This window comes from Taurulus bubalis (genome assembly GCF_910589615.1).
Source record: "Taurulus bubalis genome assembly, chromosome: 1".
Classification (NCBI taxonomy): Eukaryota; Metazoa; Chordata; class Actinopteri; order Perciformes; family Cottidae; genus Taurulus; species Taurulus bubalis.
Window position 1 is genome coordinate 41,207,253 of NC_136589.1, and position 15,494 is coordinate 41,222,746.

The window sequence follows — 15,494 nt, forward strand, 5'->3', positions numbered from 1 at the left end:
TGATTATCAAAATTCCCACATGAATCTGACATGTACATTGTCTCATGCTCTGCTTCTTCTCACCGCTCATTATGGTGTGTACAATAAACACGCGCATATCGACGATGACTCACATCCACAGCTGTTGATGACTCGGCACAAAGACCACACTCCCGGTCACATGACACACGCTATGAGTCGCATGGACCCACCGGGCTGTTTTTGGTGCTGATGGAGAACTCTGTATATGTGAGTTAATGATAACCAAACCTTAATGATCTGATTAGATAGGATTACCATCTAATGATGCTCAGTTCCAGAGAAACTGTATAATCTACATGACAAAATAAACCTTGACCAAGCTGGTCAGCTGTGTGCACAACACCCTCAGGGGTGACAACAGGAAACTGCGGCATCAAGCAGGAGAAAAGTTCACAAAATAATAAAAAAACATACACGGCAAGTTTTTAGAGTGAAACTGCTCCTGGTTAATCAGCTTATACAGTGAGTGGAGTTTGGCAGCAGACACAATGGTGTTCCTGTGTCAAAGCACTACGATTAATCCAAACTGTGAACCTCACAAATAAAAGAATAAAAAAACTTCCCTGTGCTGAGGCGGCAGAGAAAACCCCCCAAAAGTTCCCTTTCTCTGCCTCTGAAAAGCAAGGCTTGAAAAAAAAAAAAACACTCTCTTGATATGCAGCGCATGACTAGCTCTTTAATCTGTATTTTGAAATTGGGAGCTGGGGAGGTCCAGGGGCTTCAATGCTCCATAAAGGGTTGTTTGTGTATTGAGCTCGTCAATCGGGCGCGTTGGGGCTTTAAGACAGAGACCCGGTGGTCGGAGCCCGGCCTGCTGCTTGTTTCTCATAACCGTGCACGACCTGATGAAGAGGGAGCTGAATGGAGGGAGAAAGAGGCAGTGTGTGTGTGTGTGTGTGTGTGTGTGTGTGTGTAGAGGTAGTTTAAAAAGTCATCTGTCACTGTGCTTTGTTATTCACCCTCGAATACTAAGGAGTTACAACGTGACCTTTCAGTTAAATTAACCCATTAATGCACTTTCTTAACCCTGTTTTGGGAAGGAAAAAGAAAGAAATACCATAACAATGTGCCTTGTGCCATGAAGTGTGTGTGTGTGTGTCACCCAAAACAGTCTATGAAATGGTGACATAATCCCATTTATCCAAACTCCACTAAAGAGATGCTATTATGTCCTATTGGAAAACACATTTTGATTTAAATAGTTTTATGCATTTATGTTGTAAGGGGTTACACTGTATTCTGTATGTTTGTAAATTATCATGTAGCACACACACACACACAGCCCTTAAAACAGCACGACCTTTACTGCACCAACTGAACTGTAACAGTGGTGTGTGTGTGTGTGTGTGTGTGTGTGTGTGTGTGTGTGTGTGTGTGTGTGTGTCTTCAGCCCCCTCCTGCTACATTTGTTGGTTATTCGCTGAGAATTTGGAAGTCCGGGTGAGTCCTCTCTCCCTCTTTCTCTCTCACACACACACACACACACACACTCACAGAACCACTTAATCCCATTTCCCTAAGCAGTCCAATGCGTGACACTGAGAATCCCATCAATGTCACAGTGTGAATCACTGCAGTACAATCAACTGGCAGCCACTGAGTCGAAAGCCAATGAATCTGTCAACTCACTAGTCTAGTAAAGAGGAGGGGGAGGAGGAAAAAGAAAAGAAAAGAAAAAAGCTTCTTTGTTTTAGTGCCAGCACCCAAGAGCAGGCAGCCATCCGCCAGCGACAAAAGCGCTGCCATGTGGACGGAGAGGACGCACACACACACACACACACACACACACACACACACACGCGCACGCATCACCTGAGAATCAAACATCATCTTTTTCCCCAGTGGCTGCAATCATTTCTGACAATAGGTGGCATTTCATTGGAGCTTCTCCAGGAAAGGCTGTTATCAGACCGCTGAGCGCTGGAGGGCAAAAGGAGGAACACGGAGCGGCCAGGAGGGAAAACAGGGAGATGACAAGATGTTCCAGATGGAAACGCAGATAACAAGAAGTGAGAATAACACTGGTTTTTCTTCTTCTTCTTTTCTTTTTGTCTTCGCTCGATTTGCATAATTAGCTAGGAGGTTATTGCCGTCGGGCAGCCGGGCCTGGAAAGCTATCGGCCTGAAGGAATAATTAAGTCGCTCTCTCTCTCATCCCCGGGAATATTCAGAGCCGGTCGGACGGGGCCCGGGCGGTGGTCCGAGAGCGGCGCCGGGGCCAAAGCACGCGCAAACAGATACGTTTCCAAATGGGAATGCATGTCGTCTTCTAAGAATACCTAATGCAGGATTCATGTTTAGTGGCACCCTCACCACGAGAGAACAGACGTATTCAAAGCAACTGTGAGAGACCACACACACACACACACACACACACACACACACACGGTACTTTTTAACTCGTCACGACACACAAACCGTCCGTGAATCACCGCGTTTGTTAACACACAGATTTAAATGTCCTTATTCTGAGATTTCTGTCTCTGAAATGAAGAGTTAAATTAATCATATGTGCGTTCCTGATATTTTTTAAATAGCAGCACCGTCTCTGGATAATCCACAGGAACATGCGGTCAATAGATTTCTTTAGAAATACTGTTCACTGTAGAAATAGAAACTAAATATGTTTTTGTCTTCTTTTTCATGAGGGTTTTTTCATTTGAGTGAAACAGACCTTTAAATTCTAGAACAAATGAAAAGTTATGTACAGAATAAAGGTAATACTCATACATTGGAGCACTTAAACAAGGCCATTATATAATTTATCTCTCCACTAAATCTACTGTGAGAAAGATAAACGAACTACAGCAGCAAGCAGATTGAAGTTTGCTGGGAACAAAAGTTGCTTTAAATGGTAAATTGCCAGGCAACTTTAGAGCGTATCAACCTAATTGGCAGATGCCTCATTATACATATATACTGTATTACAACAGTTATTAGAGTGCATATGGAAATCTGGGAAACAGAAAGTCACTCTACTAATCTATAGGGGGGTTTGCAATCATGTGTGCAAAAGTGTGTGTTATACAACTAGCTATAAGGAGCTGCCTGCACGGGGAGGCCGGCTTAAACTCTGACCTCTACCGGCCTTTATCCTCTGTTCTTTGCCCACGGTGGCAAATTACACAACGGTTCCAATACAGCGTTAATCCCCAACCTCTCCAATCTCACTTTGACACATGACTACGGAGTGACGTTCTCAAACACAGGGCTGCTTTGATGTCGAGGCCGAGCGCATTGGAAAGAGAAATAGGGGACAAAACGTCTCGAGGTTTTATTACCAACTCAACCAGAAACCACACGGACGGAGCAAGAGGAGCTGAAATAGTTTACATGACAAACATGGGGTTAGAAACTTTCCCTCTCCGGTGGTCAGGGAGGAAAAAATAAAGAAATAAACCAGATTAAGTGTTTAATAAGCGCGGGGAGTGCCTCCCGTGTCCGTGATAGTTAGTAATCATAGAGTGCACGTCCCTCCGCATCGGATAAAGCAGCAACAGATAACCAGTATATATGCTGTTTTTTATTTTACTATATTTCTCTTGTGTGCACTTTACCTGTCTGCTGCTGTAATCCTGCAATTTCACCACAGCAGGACTAATAAAGGAATATCTTATCTTATATTTTCATACACATTCTGACCAATGGATTTCCATGACTTTAAACCAAATTTCCATGACCAAACATTTTGTGAAATCTGGGTGTAAACATGAAAAAGTGAGAAAATGTAGTATTTAAACTAACAATGAGAATACAAAGCATACAGTAAACCTTAAATGACACAAATGAATGAGACAATAGTTTGATTAAAAGAATAAACATTTATATAGATGCCTGTATGTATGCCTGCTTATATTGTGAGTGTCTTTCTTTTAAAAGCATATTAATTATTTCAAACTCAGCGTAAATGAACGACATGAACACATGAATATAACACATTTACATGACTTTTACAAAACTTTTGGGGATTTTTTTTTTTTTTTTTTAAAGGACTTTTCCAGGCCTGGAAATAACTATTTTAAAATTCCATGACTTTTCCAGGTTTTTCCATGACCGTAAGAACCCTGTATTTAAGAAAAAAAGCCAACATCTTCTGATTCCAGCATCTTAAATAACAACAATGAAAATGTTGTGCACCCATTTTTTTAAACGTATAGACCAAACAATGAATCGATTAATCGAGAGCATAATCGGCAAATCAATCTGCAATAAAAATAATAATCATGAGTTGTATTTACTGACTTCATACAGCATAAAAGCACTGCACCTCCTCTGGTCGTCTTAGCGACAGTCTCCTCCCCTCCCCTCCCCGTGACCCTGCTCCTCATTACGAGCCTCTCTGTTTGTTAAGCATGGACGATCACAGCCGCCGAGCTGGAGCTTCACCTACTAACACCCTCTGTCAGTCATGACTCACACCTCTCTCTCTTTTCTTCCTGCGTGTGCGTTCCAACAAACAAAACGGTGTCAATGTCAACACTTTGCATGAAAGGGAAACAGAGTTCGTACTTTCACGTTATGTTGCGTTGAATAATAAGGCTGAGGAGTTGCTAGGATTAAAAGTTGTTAAATTGTCTTCCAACTCCTACTCTGCTTCATTAATACACATTTAAGGTGTTTAGTGAACCGTCTCTCGACCTGCCTGCAATACCTTAGCAGAAAAAGTGGGGAAAATGTGGATTTGGACGGCAAAGACACACCTGCAGAGGACCAAAGGTAGTGAGAGTGTTCATCTGGTGCACAGAGGCACTGCTGACATTGGAGGACATCTTCACCACCCCATCAATCAAACACACACACAGTTTATTTGGACGCATGCAAACTAACAAAGACACGTTTAAAACACAGAATCAATCAATGGCTGGATCAACAAATTGTCCGGGGGCCATTTTTCCTCCCCTTGACATTTTCCAAGCCATTAAAAACCACTGAGTCTCGTCAAGAAGTGAGACCAGATGACAGAGTTGTGTTGACACAACCTGAAATTCTACACCATCCTATGATTTGTCCCATTCTATATGATACTTATCAACACTCTCGGGAGACTCGAGTGCGTCTTCTTACCTATCGTGCGCGTCATCATGCCCTGCCGCGGCATCAGGTTGTCGTCGAGGCCCTCCAGGCCACCGTACAGCGAGTGGGAGATCCGGCGCTCGTGGTCGTCCAGGGAGGAGTTCATGGTCTGCTGACTGCCACCCAGCGGACTCCCCGGCGTCTCCTGAACGAGGGAGGGAGGAGATATTTAGAGTAATTCACGCTTTATTTCCATTGCTGGTTTATTAACCTAGAAAAGTAAATGGTTAGCTCCTTCTGGCTGTGCACTGCAGTGTTTATTCCTTCCGATTGTGCTTAGAATAAATTATATTTTGTACACGAGCATAACATTAACGTTGACCTCGGCTACAGCTGCAGCAAAAAGTCCTCCCAGATCCACACACACACACACACACACACACACACGTTAGCCGTGTGCAGCTATCCGCGCTAGTGCTAGCAGTGTGATAACCATGATGAATGAGCATGGATTTCCAATAGGCTGTAAAGCCACCAGCTGTTAGCGAACTAGCGTTCCCCGTGGGGAGCAGGGGCTGTTAGCTTGCTAGCATCTTGACATTTCCCTTGGGGACTCTCTCGTTTGCTGGACAAATAGACTATTTGCTGTGTGTGTGTGTGTGTGTGTGTGTGTGTTTGTCCATTGGAAAGTTGACCGTAACGAGCGATAACACAAAGACTTCCTTCACGTCCTGAACAACCACAAAAAGGGTTCCCTCAGGACCAACACGTTGTACCCGGAGCTTTGGTACACGCTGCAATGCCACAATGTATCAAAAGCACAAAAGTATTTTTGCTGCTTTTAAATTTAAACCCGTTCGGTACATCAATCTACAAGAACTCATCACGATTGAGATGTTCATTTAGGTCTCAGCGTTGAGGACACCAAGGTCATGTGCTCGGTGTTTCTTCTGGGAATTTGGAGATTGTCAGTATGTTTACTTAGTTTTTAGTTAAAGAGGTATTTCACCACCACAGCTATACATAACCGACAGTACTGCCAGCTGTCACACAGCAGACGACCCATCATATGAGGAAAACATATATCGTAACGTTTTAGGGGGACAATGTGGACTCAAACTCACCGAGATGTGGATGTGACATCATACACAGTAAGGTAACGGGTAACTGGAGTTTAAAGTGTAGTAGAAGTATAATGTAGTGTGAAAGGGAAGAACTACAGTAAGGTACCTCAAAATTCAAAAGATCAGATCCAAATGAATGTAGTTCAACATTCTCATCATATCAAAAGGGACCAACATCTCATGAAGACCTCCGGTTTCAATCCCCGTGTTTCTGTCCTCCTGCAGGCTCGAGTCTCGGCTGATGCTACGAATCTTCCATGAAACCGACTAATTCATAAGGTCGCCATATGGTGCCGTGACTGTTGGCGTGCGGCAGCGCGCTCGACTTTCAATGAGATAGTTACTGAATCGGCCGGCCGGTGGGGGTCGGCGGACGAAACGAGATGAAACGTCGTACCGAGATCGACAAATCCCGTCGCAGCTCGTTGCATATTCAGGCCGGCTATTGAGCTCCAGGAAGGTCTGGATCCCCGCCGGGCGCCAAACAGGTGATGAGGAAGTCTCCTCATACGTTTCATCCGGGGACGGAGGAAGGAAGGGGAGCGGTAGGGCTTGAGATTAATGCAAATGGGGCAAACATTTGAGATTGATTCGAGATCGGCTGTCAAGGGGACGGAGGCACGGAAAGTAAATACAGGATTATTTGAGGCCATATGCCAGTGGGTACGAACATATGTCAAAATACGCCACGGCTTTCATCCCGTGGTAATTAAGTATTATTTAATTTGAACAAATATTTGATGGACAGCTGGTTATGAGGAAATTGAGTGACTTTCTACAACCAGCCCTGAGCAGTAAACAGCCAGACTCTCGGACGGCCTCGGGCCACGCCTCGGGCTCGGGCATGTGAAGCAGAGATTGACGAAACTCCCCCGCGCTCCGATTTGTATTCATCCGCCACGCCGTCCGCCGAGTCTCGCCGCCCGGACACGCCGGGTAGCTGCTCGCGAACGAACACACGGAGAGAATCCTTAAAAACAAATGCATGCATGCATGCATGCATAAGATACACACTCGTACGTGCACGCTCCCGTGCAGAGACACAAAAGACGAGTGCACGAAACACACCTCCAGGCTTAGCCTCTGCTTTCAATTACCAGACGGGCCGAGGGGAAATCAAAACTTTGACACACCGGGTTGAAAAAAAGGAGAGCGGGGAAGCCAGGCAGTGCCAGAGGCGTATGCACGCACGCACGCACGTGCACGCTCACACACACAAGCGTGTGTGCACAGCCTCCGCATTCAAGCAGGCGACAGGCCAAAGTGTACAGAGAATGTAAAAACATGACATTGAAGGAGAGGTAGAACAAAAAGTTGTGTAGCTCACTTGGCAGCCATGCTTTTTTTAGTTGTTTTTTTTCTCCTCCAGCTGCCTTTAGGGAGGAGAGCGTGCGTGGGAAGAGGTTGATGAACTACCGTGACCCGACTACTTACTTTTATTTCATGAAACCAGTCATTGCTGCTCATGACGGTATTTCCCAGTGGGTCACTTATCACAGAAAGGGTCTTAATGAAGCGGCGACTTCTGACTCCACGTCCACAGAAGTGTCTTTATTTAGGTCAGCTGTGTCAGATGTTTTATTTATTGTTTTACAGGAAGTCAAACCCAAACCATCGGTACGACCACTTTGAACTACAGTATTCAGAGTATTGTATTAATCTGACTAATGTTGAGATACATATTTGATTGTAATTAGATATCCATCACCAACTTTATCCTTGTAGGACATGGATCCAAATGGTGTCACTACTCTACTGAAGCCACACACACTCCCGTCTCAATCCGATCCGCCTTTCGTCTCGACCTCGTCTCACCTCGTTTCTTTTGGACACCCGTCTGGCCACGATGAGCTGGATCGTCCCACGCTTGTTGCCCTCCGTTGACATGGACTTGCGCAGCGTCTCCATGGCGTCCTGGTTGGTTTTGGCCAATAGCGACTCTCCGTTGACGGCGATCAGCTGGTCGTTCACTCGCAGCCGCCCGTCCTGTTGGTGGCCAAGAAAGCACACTTATTAAAAAGGGAGAATAGGGGATATTCAGGGGTTAAATCAGATCAGCACGTCACATAGAGGTGGTGTAAATCAGCTGAATTATATGGAACTGAGGATTTATGATGATGCAGCTGTATACAGATGATGTCATTCATCTGTAATAAACATTGTGATTCGTTGTGAAATGTGCATGGAAGCATATGAAGTTCACCTTAATAATCTATCGTCTCAAATTGTTTTACAAATTTTTGACCACTCGAGAATTGATAGAAATGATCAAACATCCCTCCAAAATACCACATAAAGAGACCAAGAGAATCGCCAGAAAAAAAATAGCATACTGTGATTTTGGTGACAAACACTTTTGACAATTTCGCGTGGAGATTTCTGAAAGAACGGATGGCGAGCACTTCTGTTCTGGGAAGTGCTCAGAAACCCCCTTAAATATGTATGTATGTAGTTAGAAGAGCCAAACAGGCTCTGAATGCTCTCCGTCTCTGGCTTGTGTTGACATATCAAGAGTCATACTCAATTTATCCCATTCAAAGACTGTTTAGGGACTCCGGTGTGCCGGAATATTTCAATAAACTACCAATAGAACACTACAAATAGCACATGTATCCATGTTTTTTGCCCCAAACTGCATGGGATTATTATGAAGTAGGCGTGTCTGCAAAGGGGAGACTCGTGGCTTCCCAGAGAACCCATTTTCCTTTACATCTCTTGAGACGAGAGGTCAAGGGAGCCCTGTGAAAATGGCGATGCCAGTTTTTCCCTCGCCAAAATGAAGCCCACGCGTAACTGAGACAAGCTAGCATGACGTAGCACCAAACTGAATCTGAAAAGTCGGCGGAGGACGCTGGTTATTCTCCAAACCAAACGTGTGATGAATAAAAAGCCGCTGTCGCTCCAATTTGACAACAACCTTCCTCTAAACAAACTCTCACTCACAGCGTGCGTCATAATCTAATCTCCTATGGAGAAGTGTGCTTTTAAGTTTATTGTTATTTTCCGTCAACAGGAGCTTGTTTGCATGAAGAACAATCACGTGGAAGAGACGGTAGCACAGCCGGCGGCAGAAAGCAGGGCACTTTGTGTTAATAGATTCGATCACAGATGAAGTCATTTTACTGCCAAGGGCGTGTGGAGGGCATTCAGACGTCAACCCAGTTCTCTGCTTTCGTTCTGTCACTTTCAGAGCGTCCACAGATAACAGGAAGTTATATTTAATCTATCACCTTTTGAAATGTGTGAGACAGGTTGGGTTTATCTAGAACAGGTAAGAGCAGCAGCTCACTATCAAGGGAGGTAAAACAGCATTATGTCTTCTATCAAAAAACTATTTTTTTTGATAAGATAAATCCAGAAAAACACCTGAGATCAGCAAACAACAAATATGAATATAATGATGGTCTGAAAAGGTAAACTCATCTCATTATGTTTTTTTCTTCTTCTTCTTCGAGTGGTAAAATATTCAAAAGCATCTTTGACTAAATGACATGCTCATTCTACATGAAGTACAACAAATAAAACATCAATACACATTTTTCTATTGGTTATTTGGCACAAATATAGCACTATATACATTAAATGCATTATTATTATTATTATAATCAATGATGACTGCTGGGTAATATGCATGTGAATGTTGTCCAGGGTCAAGTTTCCATTTGATCATGTGACGAGACGATACACGTAAAGTTAGTGAGAGCGATATCTGGACTTAATCTCACCTGCAGCAGCTAGCAAAATAACAAATAAATAAAAAAAGGTTTGCCACACTTTTAAACTATTTCCACTCCTTCCCCTCCGTTAAGGACAGCGGGCGGCACCGTACCTTGCAGGCCGCCCCGCCGTTGATGATGGATTTGACGAAGATGCCCAGGTCGGCGTGGTTCTCCTTGGAGCGGTTGCCTTTGACGCTGACGCCCAGCCCAGCCGAGCCCGAGTCGCTGAGGGGGATCTCGAAGGTCAGGAACTCCCTGGTCCCGTCTGGAGTCAGGACCAACTCGTCCTCCTCCGTCTTCTGTGGGAAGGGAAGGGGCAAAAGACAAAAGAACAACATAATTAATAACTGAATCGGTAGCAAAAGCAGCGCAAAGTTTGAATACAGGATGTAAAGCATTTAATTGAGCCTAAAGCAATAACACACGAGCCCCATCGGCCTCGCCCTGCTCTCCCCACGCGGCGGTGGGTCAGCCAAAGATACAAAGACATCCAATTGGCCACTTTGGGTTAATGAAAAGCCCTTGCATATAAATTGCAACCCGAGCAGATAGCAGAGAGGTAAATCAGAGTGCGAGCTCATTAGCTCCATCAGATATATTAGTGTTAAACAGACCAGCGCTGCGAAATAAAATCAGGTACTTAGCACAGGCGAGCACGGACTTATCTCCTAGGATCAGGCCGGCTCAACGCCGCGGTTCATTAAGACTGAAGAAAACTTTTGGAGGATCGTATCAGATCAAAGTGGGGGAGGAAACAGTCAAAGCGAGGCGCGGGGATGAACACTGGGAATGTAAAGATCAAGCAGGATGAAGCAATCTGGGAAGCTCCCTCTCCCTCATGTACATATGACCGCATTCATTATGGCTCGTTCATCCAAGTTGAGCACAAATGCACGGCCACAATGCTAGCTGCTGGAGCAAATTATGTTTAGTTTTTTCGCTGTGTTGTTGTTGTTGTTTTTTTTCACAGACGGGAGGAGCCGGGGTTCAAACCGCCGACCGGCCAATCAGTGGGCAACCCGCTCTAACGAAGCGGCACTGTGTTCGAAGGGGAGCGCGGCCTGAGGCCAAACTGCTGCAGGTCCAGAGCGTTTACTGTGAAGCACCTGCAGGAACACGTGTTGGCTTCCTGCACCTTTCATTTCTCCAAAAAACACAGACCTGTCGCTTCATTTCATATTTGTAGTCCGGCATCAGTCGGGGTTTTTTTTCCGTGCCGCTTGCATGATGTCATGGAGTGCACACCGGACTTTAAAATGTAACATAACTTGAGCATGATGTATTCATCTATGTAGTCGACACATTATAGTTGGATTTTTTTTCACGTACGATTTACGATTGTTTTCATCCTGAATTGGCAGACGTCATAGTTTTGGGTCCCATGCTTTAATTCAGCCCTTTTGATCGTCATCTTTATAAGATTTGAACACATTGAAAAATAGAAAAATAGGGATTCAAACAGAATAAGAGCAGATCCGCACCTGGATCCTGACGCCGAGGAGCGCGTCCCACCGGCGGTGAACCTGCCGGTAACCCGGCATGAACACAGCAGCCTAATTGACATGCTGAGCTCTCTCTCGCTCTCCCTCCTTCCCCTCTACAACAGGTGCTTCTCCCACTCTCTCTATATATTCATTTTCCCTCTCTCTTCCAGCTCAACAATAAAAAGCCATTCTCTCCCGCTTGTTATTTGACAGCTGTCCTCTGAATAGATGGGAGCGCGCACGGCAATTATTGTGCACGCCTAATGAATTCAATCATCGGGCTCGGTGTCAGCATGTCATTAGCTCCCTTTGTTTGCTGGGAGAGAGATGGAATTGCTCTGGGTTGAACGGAGGAGGGGAGGGAGACCGAAGAGGAAGAGAAGGGCAGAGCTAGGATGTATGGAGTAGGAAGGAAAAGGGAGGGAACAGAAGGAAGGAAGGATGATAAAGGAGAAGGAGAGCATGGAGAGGACATGTTTCAGAGAGACAGAACTCACGGAGACGACTCACGGGAAGCACTGAGCGACAATAACGCGTCGGGCGACGTGAATTTGATTATTCCGGGAGTCCAATTCGATCGGACAATTAAAAAAAAAAAAAAAGGACTAACGACGACATAATCCTTTTAAAAACCGCAAGCGGCAGGAATGAGAAAACGGGAAAATTCATTAACGACTCAAAAATACAACTGATCGGCGAAGCTGATATGTGATGTCGATCAAGTTTAAAAATAAGACGTCTATTAACGGATATGGAGGCACTGCAAGATGGATAATGCCATTAATGAAGCTGAATGAATTATCTCCGTTACATCGAAATCAGGATTTTAATTTCTTCTCGCTCTGCGCCGCTAAAACTCATCATTGGGACTAGACAAACTTTAAAAGGGGTTGAAAGTATACAAGCACAGCTTTAGTCTTTTTGTAGTAATTCTGGGGAAAAACTACAAAATTAAACTGTTCATGTTCATTTCACAATAGCATTCGAAAAACAAAAAACATATCCTGGATCTTTTCGTTGTGTTGCCCAACAGAGCAGTAGCCTATTTAGCGGTTAGCTTGGTAGCATTAAAGACAGATTGGCGGACAGCCGGCGGTCGACCAAATCCTCAAGTTAAACTTTCTTCTGGAATATAATTTAGATTTTTTTTTTTTAAAGCTAAAAAAGCGGCTAAACCGCAGAGCTGGCAACTATTGCATTATCGTCTTCGCCAGGAGATTATGTGTTTGTCCGTCTGTCCGCTGCTAATCTCACACACTGCCGGACCGATCAGCCCATTGTTGTTTTTTTGTGCTCATTTATGACCGTAAAAAATTAGCATCCATTCAAAAAATGCTTTTAATACATATTCAAATGAATGTAAGTGGAGATGTAGATAATTGTATAAATTCTACATTAAATCACACACTGATGGCACATCTTTTTTTCAACCAAAAATTATTTTTTTTTGTTACTGTTCCTCGCTCGATTTGTGAGACAATTGCATACGAGTATATATGTATTTATATATATCATTTTGTGGTTATGTTTGATGGAGAAGGTAGCTCGTTAAAAAAACCATGTGGACAACAAAAACAGACCCATAGATTAATTTATAGGGAATAGTCACAATACTGTTCTGCAAAAATCCAAATGACAAAATCCCCCTCAAATTGTTCAGCGCCGCCTTTTTTAAATGAAGCCGATTCAACATGTTCAGGACATGATGGATGACCAGAGAGGACGGGAGGGAGAGCGGCGCAGACGGGGGAGGAAAAGAAAACTCAAAGTAAGAGGAGTTGAAAGGAGGTGAGAGGAGTTGAAAGGAGGCGAGAGGAGTAATGGGTTCGAGAGGAGGGACGCCGACATATTGAGAGCGAGGGTGAAAAGCCGAGGGGAGCGAGGAAGGAGAGGGTGAAAAGAAAGAGAGAGAGAGCTTGACAATGACGGAGCGAGCGAGGGAGTGTGAATGAAAGGCCGACAGAAAGGGACGAATCCATGTGGAACACAAAAGGAGACAGACGCCGCCACCTCTCTCCCTCTTCCCCCACCTCCTTCACCTGTCTCCTTATACGGTGTCCTTGAATTTATTTCCCTTATTTCCCTCTCCTCGGTTTTTTTTTTGGCACGAAGCTGGTCTTTTTGCCTAAAAAAAAAAAAAAAAAGGCCTTCAAAAACCTTCGGTGTGGACGACGCGTCCGAAGCTTTTAAGATGACCCGATGCTCAGTGACGTGGAGATGGACGATCGCTGGTCTGTGCAACAGGTGGCAGCTAGAAGCTGAATTATCACTTTCAGGCTTGTTCAGTTGCCCGACAACAGGAACGGGGAAGAAAGAAGAAGAACGACGACATCGGGAGATGTGATCAGAGGTTTACCTCCTCCTCCCGACCAGGAGCATGTTTGGTCACCGTTTAACAGAATTATACCCTAAAAACACTCGTGTGGATGCACATCGCTTCGGTTTATTCCCTCCCTCCCTCCCTTTCTTTCTTCCTTCCTTCCTCCCTCCCTTCTTTCCTCCCTCCCTTTCTTCCTTCCCTTCTTCCTCCCTTCGTCCCTCACTCCCTCCATCTATTTCTTCCCTCCTTTCTTCCTTCCTTGAGCCTTCCCCACTTCTCCCGCTCATCTAATATTTGCCTCGCACCATCAGGAGTCCTCCTCCTCGCCTGAAACGATTAGCGAGCTCAACTTTGGCCAAACAAACCTGTCGATTTGACAGCATCTGAAAGAGCCGCTCGAGGGGATTTTGTTTTTTCCTCGCAAAAAAAAAGGAGGGAGGGTGAGAGGGAGGCAGCGGAGGGTGTAATTGGCCGAGGGGAAGTCAGGCGTGGAGAGCATTGTTGGCTGCCAACTGTAGCACGATCTCTCTCTTTTTATTCATACTCTGACTCTCTCTCCCTTTCCCCCCCCTTACTTCCATCACTACATTAACCACTCCCCCTCTACCTCTCCCACACTTGCCGTCGACACAAAATGATGCTCTCTCTCTATCTCCCTCCCTCCCTTCGCTCACTCTCTCCACCGTGTCTCGCTGCAGCTCCGTGCTGATAGACCATGAATATCAAATACCTGTGGCACAGCATGGAGGAGGAGAGCAATGCAGGTGTGTGTGTGTGTGTGTGTGTGTGTGTGTGTGACACAGAACAGCATGTGCACTCACCCAAATGTCATCCCGTTATATTGTGTATATGTGTGTGCCAGCGTGCACACATTCGACTGCCCAACACACACCGCTGACACGTGACGGTTCAAGCGTGAAGGTGGAGAATCGATTCTCACACACACACACACACACACACACACACACGCACACACAGCGTCCCCCAAGCGAATCCCTCTTCTACCTTTTGGACAACCTGCACTGTGTGGCTCGCTCTTTAGAGCTCCACAACCCACTAGAAACCATTTATAACCTCATCCAACCCCGAGCAATTACACCAGCAGCTGCTCCGTGTCGCTCCGTGTGTGTGTGTGTGTGTGTGCGCTTGCGAGTATACCTTTGTGTGTAGTCGTAGTCGTGTGTGTGTGTGTGTGTGTGTGTGTGTCATATCGCTTGTGAGTTTGCAATGAGTAAAAAGGCCCTCAGTGTCGTATGTAACTGTATCCTGTGAGTGTGTTTGCTGTATGGGTGGCTATAGCGCGTGTGTGTGTGTGTGTGTGTGTGTGTGTGTGTGCGCCAGGTGGCAGCTTGAAACATCACCTTAATTAAGCCGGAGAGCCTGTTCCGCGGTAAAACGGCCCTCTCTGATTGACTCGTCGGTGCCACCAACAGGCCGCTTACACAACACACACACACACACACACACACACACAGAAAGAGTATCGAGCTCGCTGCCGCGCCGCCGCAGCCATTAATCACCGCGGCTCTCCTGTTGTGCTAATAACGAAACAAAAGTTATGGAACTGCTGTAATGAGAACGAGGCACCCGGAGCAGTGGAGCTCAGGTCCTGGGCTTAATGAAGCAGCAGCACTACGAGGTGGAAGCACCCAGTGAGAAGCACACGTCGTATCAGAAATATGTACGGTTCTCGATTCTAACTATTATATTATTACTTTACTGATTACTATTTCTGATGCATTAACAGATATGCAGGTTCTTAGCTGGGTGGTAATTCAAACTACTTTATCAAATCAATATGCTTTGGACGTAA

General features: G+C 45.1%; 1 protein-coding gene across 1 annotated transcript in view; it reads right to left on the bottom strand.

Moving 5' to 3' along the window:
* pard3ab (par-3 family cell polarity regulator alpha, b) overlaps positions 1-15,494 on the bottom strand; it is a gene marked incomplete at its 5' end in the record, with an annotated part of 192,381 nt that overhangs the window by 78,723 nt on the left and 98,164 nt on the right. The window contains 3 exons of the mRNA XM_079219908.1: positions 5,086-5,239; positions 7,974-8,144; positions 9,988-10,176. Of these exons, the coding sequence (XP_079076034.1) occupies positions 5,086-5,239; positions 7,974-8,144; positions 9,988-10,176 (514 nt within the window). The remainder of the gene's footprint in view (positions 1-5,085; positions 5,240-7,973; positions 8,145-9,987; positions 10,177-15,494) is intronic.